This window comes from Musa acuminata, chromosome BXJ2-6 (assembly GCF_036884655.1).
Source record: "Musa acuminata AAA Group cultivar baxijiao chromosome BXJ2-6, Cavendish_Baxijiao_AAA, whole genome shotgun sequence".
Lineage (NCBI taxonomy): Eukaryota > Viridiplantae > Streptophyta > Magnoliopsida > Zingiberales > Musaceae > Musa > Musa acuminata.
Window position 1 is genome coordinate 15,332,043 of NC_088343.1, and position 13,622 is coordinate 15,345,664.

Genomic DNA, 13,622 nt, shown 5'->3' on the forward strand with positions numbered 1-13,622 from the left:
TTACAGGGTTTAGGAGATAACCCTTACACCCCTACTTACTCGTCTCTTAAACTATTTTAACACTTAGAATGAGAGGAGTTCACACAAGATTACAACAGCATTTCTTTCTTTTTCACTCTTAATTCTTATGTTTTTTAACCAGGGATGAGAGAGGTATTTATAGGCCTTAAGTTGATTCAAACTTGGAGCCTAAAAACGTCTCATCCCGGGTCTCCCGGGTATGGGCGGTACCACCGCTTGTGCCAGTCTGATACTGACACTAACACTGGGCGGTATCACTGCCCAAACTAGTGGCACCATCGCTTGACAGCCTCTCAGAGATTGTGTTTGGGTGATACCACCACTCAGACTGTGGTACCATCACTTGACACAGTCTCGGAGACTGTGCCACGACGGTGCCACTTGTTGGGTCACCATTTGGGCTTTTCATTGGGTCTAACACAATCCATACATGGGCCCAATCGGCTCCTAATTGGGTTGGCCCAATTCCAATCCAAATTATGTTCTAACTACTAATTCTAAGGCATACTTAAGCTAAACAAGTCCATAAGTCTAGGTTTCTTCCGGTGAGCTTCTAGCGATCATCCAACGAACTTTCGATAATCTCTCAGTAATGTTCCGGTGGACTCCCGGCAAGCTCCTGGACTTCACGACGATCTTCTTAGCGAGTTCCGACGAGCTTTTTTGGTAAGTTCCTAGACTTCTCAATCAGTTCCGGTAGAACTTTCGACGAACGTTTGGACTTCCGACGAACTCTCGAACTCCCAACAAAATCGGGTTCTTGACTCCGGGACTTCATTTTGCTTTATGCCTTGCTATCGTAATTAATCCTGCACACTTAAAACCCACTTCGATCTAGACAATTATTACTAAGCTAATCAAAGTTGTCCGGCATGTCATTGGTTTATCGACGTTTCGTCCGATTCTTCGGCACATCGTCATCTCTTGTGGGCTTTTGCCCAATCGGCTAGTTGACCTCCGTAAATCTGATTTCCTTGGCATAATTTTTGTTCTTCTTGGTTCGATGCTCGAATCCATGGCCCGAAGCCTTTTGTCGATACGTCGACCAATGCTTCGACTCGATGTCCAATCTTCTAACATATTTTCCTCCGGCCCAACATGATTCTTTCTGTTTTAATTGTCTCTCCCTGATCGAAAGTTCCTGCATCACTCAAAATACAGATCAAATCATAAATACTATCAATTGGTTTCATCATCAACATCCAACATTCAACAAATTCAACATAAAGGCTTAATCATTTTAATCATTTTTAATCATTTTTTTCAATCTCTTCTTATACAGAAATATTTTCTTAAACATAAAGACTTAATAAGTTATGAGTTAAACCTAGGAGATGTATAATTATTTTTTAATCATTTTTTTCAATCTCTTCTTATACATAAATATTTTCTAACTATATTCACAACCGCAAGCTTAACATTGGTTATGCAGTTCATCTTGGCTCATATCTCTTTCTCTTTTTTTATTATTTAAGTCTTTCTTTTTAAGTTTACATCAAATTAGTCAACGTTAATACATATCAGGTCAAACTAATATATTATGAGTCAAACTCAATACAAGTCACCAACCGAGTTTGTCCATATTTATCAATATGGGACTATTAATGAATCTTTTTCAACATTCAAGTTTGACCAATAATTTATCAGTTTAAACTTATGGATTAAATTGATGTTTGACACGATATAAACTAATCTTGATTAGCTTGACTCCAACACATCATTAATAGAATCCTAACAAAGACGTGATGAGGCAAGAACATCAACTGGATTTTGTACACTGGTTTCAATCCATGCCTACAGGACTAATTTTTCTCAATTCAGAATTTGGACAGCAAAAAAACTATTCACAAGCCAGTTTGTATGTGTCAATCTTTTTTATACATTTTCTAGCGGATAATAGAGTTTTAAGATTACATCAGTTTCTTTTAGTTCATGATTCTAATTGATCTACAATGGAAGTTTTTAGATTACATCAGCTTCTTTTAGTCTTATCTTGTTTATTAGAGTTTTGAGTCAGCCTTATCAATGGCATTGAAGTTATTTAAAAATCTAATATACGTTAGTAATGCGAGACTATTCTTTAACATAATTTTATTATTAATAATTAATTTAATTTGACAATCACGTGAGAGGAGTCTAATTTTAAAGGGTCGTTTTAAAATCGCCCATTCCATCATTCTTTTTTTTATCTTAATTGGTTATTTATTGTAGTCAAATTAAGATTATGATATTTAGGTTTTTATTCAAATCGAACAAGTCAGTCAAAATAAAAAATACTTTATCAATGATAAGAAATCTAAATAGTCGATTCCAAATTGGTAGGATGTTTTAACCTTATTATTATTGTGTAATAGTGCCCTTTTAATTTAAGTTTACTTTTTGTTTCCCCGCAAAACAAATTCTAACAATCTTGACCTCGTGGCTAATAGCAACAACTTTTGACTTGGATTTGGAAAACGCGTGACGTTTATTTAATTCATCTCATCCATATTAAAATCCCAACAAGCTTCCAAGTCAATTTATACATCATATACAAACATTGAAAGCTTCCAAATAACTTGGAGACTACACATGGCTGAGTCAACTTCCGGCATACGACACAGTCTGTCACCCGCGTTTTGTTTGGCAGCCCCAAATCGTCGACTATTTTTGGTGAAGACTTAACGATCACTCTCTCCTCTTCCATGAATCCGTCTTCCCTCACCAACTCTATATAACCTCTGCAAGCTTCCCATCATTACCACGCAATAAGCACATTCTTCTTCTTCTTCTTCTTCTAGCTCATCAAGCATCTCCTCCTCCTCTGCAGCCCCTTCTGTTTCTGTGACGATGGCTGCAATGCTGAGAGCTGTAATGGCGATAGCGACGGTGGCAGCCATCTCTGCGATTGCCATGGGCGCCAACTACGACGTCGGCGGCCCCGCCGGCTCTTGGGATCTCGCCACTAACTACACGCAGTGGGTCTCCGGCAAGGCATTCCGCGTGGGTGACACACTGAGTGAGTCCTCTCCTTCCTCGTTTTCCTCTCCTTCCTCGTTTCCCCCCCTCCACATTGCTTATGATGTCAAAGTATATGATGTTATGCACATTCTCGCTGAGGTAATTAAGAAGTAGGATGTAAGGGAGTTGATAGCTTATGAATGCTCACAAGTAGTGCAGTTCTTGATCTTGGCATGCAATGGCAACCAACTCTCATATTCTTCTCTTCAGTTGTTCTTTCCGTAACAATAGATTCTTTCATGTGATGATGATGGTCTCCTTGAATGTAATAAATGAAGCCATGAATGCAAGAAATGTTTATTGATAACTCCTCTAATCCATATTATTTAATAAATAGAGCTAAAAACTATAACATTTATAATTATTTACATTTAGTATATTTTAGGATTATATAACTAATCATGTTTATAGAAAAACTAATTATTGTGTACACTGGTTAGCTTATCAGTAGAGGAGTAAGCGTGTCAGCTTGCTTAGTTAGTAAACACTTTGATAGTTAAGCGTAAAAAGATAAACGTATTAAATTGATCGTTTAATCTAAACTTTATCTTTTATTAAAAATATAATTGTCTACAACTCAATATTTAATCAAAATCATATTCAATATTGTATATAATTAAATTCACATTTTTATTGCAACATAAATATCTTGGAAGCTATACTCCTTTTGAATGCAGCATTCAAGTATGCGTCGAGCCATGACGTGTTGGAGGTGTCGAGCGCCGCCTACAGCTCGTGCACGACGAGCAACCCCATATCGACGAGCACCGGCGGCAACACCGTCGTCACGCTCAACAGCACCGGCTCCAGGTACTTCGTCTGCGGAATTCCCGGACACTGCGCTGGTGGCATGAAGCTCCAGATCGACGTCGCCTCCCCGACCTCAACTCGTCCTCCTTCTCCCTCCTCCACCCCCCGCTCCCCTGTTGCTCCCTCCCCGCGCTCGCCTTCTGCGCTTCCGCCGTCATCTTCGACCCCAGGCTCCGTCCCTCCGCCGGCATCTTCGACCCCAGGCTCCGTTCCTCCGCCGTCTGCCCCCACAGCGTCGCCGCCGACACCGAGCGGCGCTTGCCTGAAGGCGAAGGCAACTCTCGGACTCGGTTCGGGAATCGTCATGCTGATGCTTATGGCCCTGTGAGAGATGATGCCATTCGCTGTCATCAGTTGTTGCTCTTTCTTTGTCCTCTGTGGACTCACAGTGACAGTGAATCATAGGAAGCATTGTTATGTATTGATTCATTAGATCAATAAGAAATAAAAAACATTGTCATGCATCGATTGTTGCATCAGTGGATTATGAAATAGAAAACAAAGCTTTGATAGTGATTGCTACTGTGCCAAGAAACAGCATAAGCTTCTAAGAGCATATGTTATTAGGAGCAATTATTATAAGGCCTTATTGACTCTAAATCATGTCTCCCAATCATTCGTTTCTAACTACATCACGACCCGAATCGATTGGATAATCGACTCTCGTTATTTGATGATCTTAAATAGAAGTCTAAGTCAATAAAAGTAGGCTCATTTTAGTATATACAGAAATTTAATATTATAGTAAAAATAAATATTGTTATTAAATAAGTAAGAAAAAACCAATGATAGTCTTCACTTAAATATACATCACTATTAGTTGCTCACAAACCACATCCTCATAATAATTCTTAATTGATATTTATTTTCGGGTCTCTTTCTCTAACTAGCAAATATTTTATTTCAATATGCTGAGAAAAATTTATTTCCATATCATCACAAAATATCTTTAATGGCTTGCTATCCATACTAAATCTTGAGATTAAATTTTATGATTTATAATCTCAAAGTATATTATAAATTCAGCTTCTATTATTGATAATACAATAAATGATTATTTTATACTTTTCTAGGAAATTTCTCCTCCAACTAATATGAACATGAATAATGAAGTAGATTTTCAAATATTAAGGTAATTTATAAAATCAATATTTGAATAACCTATCAGTTGATTTGATCTCTTATAGATGAGCATATAATTTTTTTGTCCATCACAGATATCTCATCATTTTCTTTACAACTTTTTTATGTTTTATTTTGGGTTGTTTTGGTATCTATCAAGTATTCCAATTACAAAATTGATATATGAGCTCGTATAAATTTAAACATATAATATACTTCTAACTGCGCATATTATTTGATTCTTTTCTATATTATTCTTAAGATACTAGTTTTGATTAAATTTTTTATCTTTAGTAATAGATATATCATCAATAGAACAAAACTACATACTAAATCTCTTTAAGACTAGGTCAATATATCTTTTTTAAGATAGTCATAGTAATTCTTGAAATATATCCATTAATATCTTAATGCTAATAATAAAAACTATCTCATTAATATAAATCTTAAAATTTCTAATGAGAAACATCTTGGTTTCATGCAATAAACCATGATCACTGCTAAGAAAAATATCATTTATATATAAGATCAATATAATAAACTTATTCTCATTGATTTTTAGATAGATACACTAACAAATAATATTTTTTCTTAAATTTAAATAAAGTAATAATTTTATAAAACTTTATATACCATTGAAAGTTTGTTTAAGGCCATAAATAAACTTTTAAAGTTTGCAAGCCCAACTTTCCTTTCCCTTATTTACAAATCATTTAGATTGTTCAATGTAGATATTTTCATCTAAATCTCGATTCAAAAATATTATTTTAATATCAAAATGATATCACTCAAGATCATAATAAGCTACTAATATCAAAATAATCCTAAATGAGCCCTTTTTAAAAATTAAAGAAAAGGTCTCATTATAGTTCATTCTTTCTTTTTGAGAAAAATCTTTGGCCATAAGTCTAGCTTTATATTATTCGATATTGCCCTCGTTAGGAATGAGTCGATACTAAGAGGGGGGGGTGAATCAGTGTAGTCGATAAAATTACGTTGGTTCAAAAATTTTGTTTCGATTAAACCCGTTTCGGAAAGATTTTAACTTGAAAGAATGCAGAAACGTAGTGAAAGTAAGAATTTAGTTTGTAATAAGGTAAATATCAAGAAGTAAATGCAAATCAGATTTTATAGTAGTTCGGTCATCGTGACCTATATCCACTCTACCGATTCCTCTTCCATCGAGGCCAACGGCATTCACTAACGATCTTCCTTCAATGGGCGAAGATCAACTACTCTTATACAACTCAATTCTCCTTTTGACAGGTTCAGGAGAGAACCTTTACACCCCCTTTACTTATCTCTCAAACGACACTAACACTTTGAGCTTTGAGAGGAGTTCTCATGAGATTACAACAATGTTTTTCTTCTTTTTTACTCTCAATTCTTGTGTATGTTAACCAGGGATGCGAGGGGTATTTATAGGCCTCAAGTGGATTCAAACTTGGAGCCTAAAAATGTCTCATCCCAAGTCCTTTGGATACTGGCAATACCATCGCCTGTGCTAGGTAATACCACCGCCTGCAGCACTAATATTGACACTAACACTAAGTGGTACCATAACCCAGTCTAGCGGTACCACCGCCTAGTCTAGCAGTACCACTACTTGACAGTCTCTTGGAAACTGTGTTTGGGCATACGATCACCCAGACTGGCGATACCACCGCCTGACATAGTCTCAGAGACTATGCCACGATGGTTCCACCTATTGGGTCACTGTTTAGGCCTTTCACTTGGCCCAACATGGCCCAAACTTCGGTCCAATTGACCTCTAACTGAGTTGATCCAATTCCAACCCAATTATGTGTTAACTATGAATTTTAAGATATTTACTAAGCTAAATAAGTCCGTAAGTCTAGGTTTCTTTCGGCGAGCTTTCAGCGAACTTCCGACGATCTCTCGGCAATGTTCCAATGGACTCTTGGCAAGCTCCTAAACTTCACGACGATCTTCTTGGCGAGTTTTGATGAGCTTCTTTGGCAAGATCCTAGACTTCTTGATCAATTCTGACCGAACATCCGATGAACGTCTAGACTTCCGACGAACTCTCGAACTCCCAAAGAAATCTTGTTCTTGACTTTGGGACTTCATTTTGCTTTATGCCTTGATTGCTATTGTAGTTAATTATGTACACTTAAAGCCTATTTTTATTTAGATAATTATTACTAAGCTTGAATCAAATATTGTCTGGCATGTCATTGGTTCATCGACGCTTCGTCCGATTCTTCGGTGTATCGTCCTCTCTTGCGGCCTATTGCCCAATAGGCTAGTTGACCTCTGCAACTCCAATTTCCTTAGCGTAATTTTCACTCTTCTTAGCCCGATGCCCGAACCCATGGCCCGAAGCCTTCTATCGATACGTCGACCGATTATTCGGCTCGACGTCCAATATTCCGACATGTTTTTCTCCAGCACAACATGATTCTTCATGCTTTAATTATCTCTCCCCGATCGAAACTTTCTGTGTCACTCAAAATATAGATCAAATCATAAACACTATCAATTGGTTTCATCATCAAAATCTGAGATTCAATAATCTCCCCCTGTTTTATGATGACAATTAATTGATGACGGAGTAACCTTAACTCCCCCTATCAATATGCCATATTGATAGAACCTTGAATTCAAGCTGAATTAAAGTCAAAGCAAATTTAATCATGAGTCCAAGCAACATAAAATCATGCATAATCAAAATTTTAATATTTCATTCCATATATGATCATTATAACTTCTCCTCCTTTGTCATCAATAAAAAGAAGTGCATTTAGCAAATTTCAAATCATTCCATTATAAACATAATATCAAGTTTTATCATCATGCAAGCTAGCAATAATTTTGAGTTTTGCAAGTTCATAAATTTTGCAAGATGTGCAAGTTAGCATGTTTTGTATTTCTAGCAATTTTTTTCTCCATACAATTTGCAAGCTTAGTAAATTTAGTGAGTTTTATATAATTATAGAACATGCAAGCTAGTAAATTTTACACATATGAAAGTTGGTAAAATTTTACATATTTTGAGATAAGCAAGCTTTTTGCTTCTCTTTATGATATATAACTTAGCAAATATTAGATTTGCAAGATAGCATTTCTTGCTTATCTTTTGAGATGAGCAAGCTAGCAAGTTTGTCTCTTTTCATGATGTGCACGCGAGCAATTCTTTTTCCCTCTTTGTCATTGGCAAAAAGAGGGCAATAACAATACAATAGTTTAATTTATTTCTCTTTACTTCAATCTTCAAATCATGACAAGGATAAATAACAAAGATGAAGAATCAAGTCATGAATGTCAAGAGATCATATATTATTTTTTTTACAAATTTTTCCTTTTGTAAATAGAAAGCATGATAACAAACATTCTTGATTCAAAAAAAAGACTCAAGTTTTAATTTCGAAAATTCACAAGAAAAATCATGATTCATTTGATAAAAATATTATCGATTCATGCATTTGAATAAATAATTTTAAACAAACATCACTTCAACTCATCATGCATAATTTCAAATTATAAAATCATCAAACATGATATAATTATTTATTTTCAAAACATTCATCATTATTTTCAACTCATTCAATTTATCAAATCAACAAAGTCCCTTTCAAGAAATTCAAAATGAAATGAAGAGATTTATTGATCTTTTGAAATGCTAGTGATTTCCTTTCTCCCTTTTGTTATTATAAATAAGAAGAAAGAAAAGGGGAATAATATATAACAAAACTCAATCATAAATTATCAAGATGTCAAGTAGTATATTATGGTTTATTGGAATAAGTCTCCTTTTTAGTGAATAGCAAAAAGAATCGTAGGAAAACAAGATCTCAATTCATACATATAAAGTCTTCAATCATCAAAATCATTTACATAGTCCAAGAGATTCATACAAATAGATTCATCAATCTTTTTTTGAAAACTCAATAAGATAGGGATTGAGAAGTTTTCAAGAAAACTATATTTCCTTTTTATTTCATAGCATGCCTTTATTATTTATGTCAAATCAAAATATGCATCATCATTTAAAACCAAAAGACAAAGACAAGATTCATCACAAAATTCTTGATGACAAAAAATATAACACATTAAACATAAGGCTTCTTTAAACAAGAGATTTAATTAATCATTTTAATTCAAATGATAATACATTTTTCTTTTTATATGTTTCGTTTTATGTGATTGGTTTCATATGAGTAAGATCAAGTTTTTTCATATGAAAACCATCCATCATGTTTAAAACCGAAAATCAACTTTCATTATGACAAGGATCATTACTTTGGGCATGATACCAAAATAATAATTTTTTTAAAACATCATTACTTGGGTATGCACGATACTAAAATATGGTTTCAAGTTTTTAAGGTATAACATGCACAATTTCAAACTATAAACTCATTAAGCATGATTTCAAATAATCAAGCATGGTTTCATAAAGTATTTTTCTTTTTAAATGAATCTACCTTTTCATGCTTAGAGCTAGGAGTTAACATACAATTGTCATGCTTAAATTTTTAATTTTTTTTTAAATTAATAGAAAAAGAAGCATGATAATTATATATATTTTTTTATTTTTTTACTAACTAATTAAAAATAACTCATGAAAAGCATCAAATAATTTTAAAATAAATTAAAGGTGTTTTGTTTGAGTTGTTTACCTCATTGTCGAGAGTCACCAAAGCGAAGCTTGCCACCACCCAAACTGGCGGTACCGTCGCTTGACATAGCCTCGGAGATTGTGCCACGACGGTTTCACCTGTTGGGTCACTATTTAGACCTTTTACTTGGCCTAACATAACCTAAACTTAGGCTCAATTGACATCTAATTGAGTTGGCTCAATTCCAACCGAATGATGTGTTAACTATGAATTTTAAGATATTCACTAAGCTAAATAAGTCCGTAAGTCTAGGTTTTTTCCGGCGAGCTTTTGGCGAATTTTCGACGATCTCTAGGCAATGTTCCAACGGACTACCGGCAAGCTCTTAGACTTCACAATGATCTTCTTGGCGAGTTTCGACGAGCTTCTTTGGCAAGATCTTGGACTTCTCGGTTGATTCCGGTAGAACTTCCGGTGAACATCCGGACTTCCGACGAACTATTCTTTAACATAATTTTATTATTAATAATTAATTTAATTTCACAATCACGTGAGAGGAGTCTAATTTTAAAGGGTCGTTTTAAAATCGCCCATTCCATCATTCTTTTTTATCTTAATTGGCTATTTATTATAGTCAAATTAAGTTTATAATATTTAGGTTTTTATTCAAATCGAACGAGTCGGTCAAAATCAAAAATACTTTATCAATGATAAGAAATCTAAATAGTCGATCCCAAATTGGTAGGATGTTTTAACCTTATTATTATTGTATAATAATGTCTTTTTAATTTAAGTTTACCTTTTTTTTCCACAAAAAAAATTCTAACAACCTTGACTTTGGTTGTGGAAAAGGTGATATTTAATTCATCTCATCCATATTAAAATCCCAACAAGCTTCCAAGTCAATTTATACATCATATACACACATTGAAAGCTTCGAGACTCAACATGGCTGAGTCAAATTCCGGCATACGACACAGTCTGTCACCCGCGTTTCGTTTGGCAGCCCCAAATCGTTGACTATTTTTGGTGAAGACTTAACGATCACTCTCTCCTCTTCCATGAATCCTTCTTCCCTCACCAACTCTATATAACCACTGCAAGCTTCCCATCATTAGCACGCAATAAGCACATTCTTCTTCTTCTTCTTCTTCTAGCTCATCAAGCATCTCCACCTCCTCCTCTTCTGCAGCCCCTTCTGTTTCTGTGACGATGGCTGCAATGATGAGAGCTGTAATGGCGATAGCGACGGTGGCAGCCATCTCTGCGATTGCCATGGGCGCCAACTACGACGTCGGCGGCCCCGCCGGCTCTTGGGATCTCGCCACTAACTACACGCAGTGGGTCTCCGGCAAGGCATTCCGCGTGGGTGACACACTGAGTGAGTCCTCTCCTTCCTCGTTTCCCCCTCTACATTGCTTATGATCTCAAAGTATATGATGTTATGCACATTCTCGCTGATGTAATTAAGAATGCTCACAAGTAGTGCAGTTCTTGATCTTGGCATGCAATGGCAGTAAATGTATCGAAGCATTTTCATTTCTTCAATAAAGCTTTTTCACTTCTTTCATAAAGCTTTTTCAATAATTATTCTTATCTTCTATTCTTTTCTTCATGGTATCAGAACAGTGAGAAAAGTGAAGTTTCAATAATTGTTCTTGTCTTCTATCATGCCCTCGTAAGATGGTGCTCCTGATAAGGATACCAATCTTGAATCGATGCAAAGAATGGTTTACAAGCGAGAGACTTCGTGAGTAGAGCAAGCTATTGCTGTGAGGGTACAGGCATTCCCTTCATTCTCCTTAAGTCCGCCCTTCGTTCTCCTTAAGTCCACCGATTATTGGCAGATCAGTGAAGGCAACGAAGGCTACTGCGGTAAGGAAGAGGATTGGCCGTGGGGCCTCTTAGGAATGTGGCTGCAGTGGCGTTAGTCACTGGCCGAAGACAATGGCGAAGCTTCGCTTTTCTCAGCGACGTTGGCCACTGGCCAAAGGCAAGAGCGAAGCTTCGCTTTTCTCACTGTTCTGATACCATGATGAAATTAATAGAAGATAAGAATAATTATTAAAGAAGCTTTATTGAAAAAATATTGAAGAAATGAAAATGCTGCAATATATTAACATATTCCCTCTTCTATTTATATAGATTAGGAGGAAGGATTTCTCTCAACGGAATAAAGAATTTCCTTTAACAAAATAGAAAGATTTCCTCGTATAGAAGAAATCTTATCTTCTATCAATAGCAACCAGCTCTCATATTATCCTCTTCTCTTCGGTTGTTCAACATATAAGATTAGATAATGATGATCTCCTTCGTAATAAATGAAGCAATGAATGCAAGAAATATTTATTGATAACTCCTCTAATCCATATTATTTAATAAATAGAGCTAAAAACTATAACATTTATAATTATTTACATTAGTATATTTTAGGATTATATAATTAATCATGTTTATAGAAAAACTAATGATTGTGTACACTGGTTAGCTTATCAGTAGAGGAGTAAGCTTGCTTAGCTAGTAAACACTTTGATAGTTAAGCGTAAAAAAATAAACGTATTAAATTGATCGTTTAATCTAAAATTTATCTTTTATTAAAAATATAATTGTCTACAACTCAATATCTAATCAAAATCATATTCAATATTGTATATAATTAAATTCACATTTTTATTGCAACATAAATATCTTAGAAGCTATACTCCTTTTGAATGCAGCATTCAAGTATGCGTCGAGCCATGACGTGTTGGAGGTGTCGAGCGCCGCCTACAGCTCGTGCACGACGAGCAACCCCATATCGACGAGCACCGGCGGCAACACCGTCGTCACGCTCAACAGCACCGGCTCCAGGTACTTCGTCTGCGGAATTCCCGGACACTGCGCTGGTGGCATGAAGCTCCAGATCGACGTCGCCTCCCCGACCTCAACTCGTCCTCCTTCTCCCTCCTCCACCCCCCGCTCCCCTGTTGCTCCCTCCCCGCGCTCGCCTTCTGCGCTTCCGCCGTCATCTTCGACCCCAGGCTCCGTCCCTCCGCCGTCTGCCCCCACAACGTCGCCGCCGACACCGAGCGGCGCTTGCCTGAAGGCGAAGGCTACTCTCGGACTCGGTTCGGGAATCGTCATGCTGATGCTTATGGCCCTGTGAGAGATGATGCCATTCGCTGTCATCAGTTGTTGCTCTTTCTTTGTCCTCTGTGGACTCACAGTGACAGTGAATCATAGGAAGCATTGTTATGCATTGATTAATTAGATCAATAAGAAATAAAAAACATTGTTATGCATCGATTGTTGCATCAGTGGATTATGAAATAGAAAACAAAGCTTTGATAGTGATTGCTACTGTGCCAAGAAACAGCATAATCCCATCATGACAGCATAAAGCTTATAATACCACAAGTTATTAAGAGCAATTATTATAAGGCCTTATTGACTCTCAAGTCATGTCTCTTAGTCATTCATATCTAACTACCTCACAACTCGGATCGATTGGATAACAGACTGTCATAAATTTGTTGATTTTAAACCAGAGTCTAAGTCAATAGTAGTAAACTCATTCTTATCTTACAAGCTAATTGAATCGAAGGGTGTCATAATCCGTTGTGATGTGCCTTTCGATACTATGATAGTATTTTTCTATTTTGTTTTCTTGCCATGTTGAATATTAGGTCTGTCTCGATATTATTTTTCATAATTCAATCGAATAACTTGACAATGAGTCTAAATTATTAATTAAAAAACTTAGAAAATGATATGATGTGAGGAGACTAAGGTGAGATGTCAGAAGTAAGACTTTTATTGCTCACTTTTCTAATAATTTTTTGCTCACTTTTATTATATTCTATGTCTCTAGACACTTCTAATGATAGAGGTTATGACTAATTGATTTGAGATTGGTCTCTTTCAAACCACTCCAATCCATCAGAATTAATAAACCTGTCGCCTTCGGTAGTTTTCTGCTGACTAAAAATGACATGTGAATAACTTCACACAATAGAGCCGTATAACCCAAAACCCAATCTAAAATCTAAAATGCCAGATGCGGATCCTCATCTTAGATTCACAAATTGATCGGATAACTAGTGACAG

At 35.9% G+C, this 13,622-nt stretch overlaps 2 protein-coding genes across 2 annotated transcripts; both read left to right on the top strand.

Moving 5' to 3' along the window:
- Positions 1-2,759: 2,759 nt before the first annotated feature.
- On the top strand, positions 2,760-4,297 carry LOC135613530 (uclacyanin-3-like). Its single transcript, XM_065110561.1, has 2 exons — positions 2,760-3,019; positions 3,699-4,297. The coding sequence occupies exons 1-2, from the start codon at positions 2,851-2,853 to the stop codon at positions 4,157-4,159; spliced, it is 630 nt and encodes a 209-aa protein (XP_064966633.1). The 5' UTR covers positions 2,760-2,850; the 3' UTR covers positions 4,160-4,297.
- Positions 4,298-10,748: 6,451 nt separating this feature from the next.
- LOC135613883 (uclacyanin 1-like) lies at positions 10,749-12,681 on the top strand. Its single transcript, XM_065110897.1, has 2 exons — positions 10,749-10,917; positions 12,254-12,681. The coding sequence occupies exons 1-2, from the start codon at positions 10,749-10,751 to the stop codon at positions 12,679-12,681; spliced, it is 597 nt and encodes a 198-aa protein (XP_064966969.1).
- Positions 12,682-13,622: the final 941 nt, after the last annotated feature.

Coding starts and splice junctions, on each gene's coding strand:
- LOC135613530 (XM_065110561.1), top strand. CDS start 2,851: ATGGCTGCAATGCTGAGAGCTGTAATGGCGATAGCGACGGTGGCAGCC. Junction 3,020..3,698: donor CCGCGTGGGTGACACACTGA/GTGAGTCCTCTC, acceptor TTTTGAATGCAG/CATTCAAGTATGCGTCGAGC.
- LOC135613883 (XM_065110897.1), top strand. CDS start 10,749: ATGGCTGCAATGATGAGAGCTGTAATGGCGATAGCGACGGTGGCAGCC. Junction 10,918..12,253: donor CCGCGTGGGTGACACACTGA/GTGAGTCCTCTC, acceptor TTTTGAATGCAG/CATTCAAGTATGCGTCGAGC.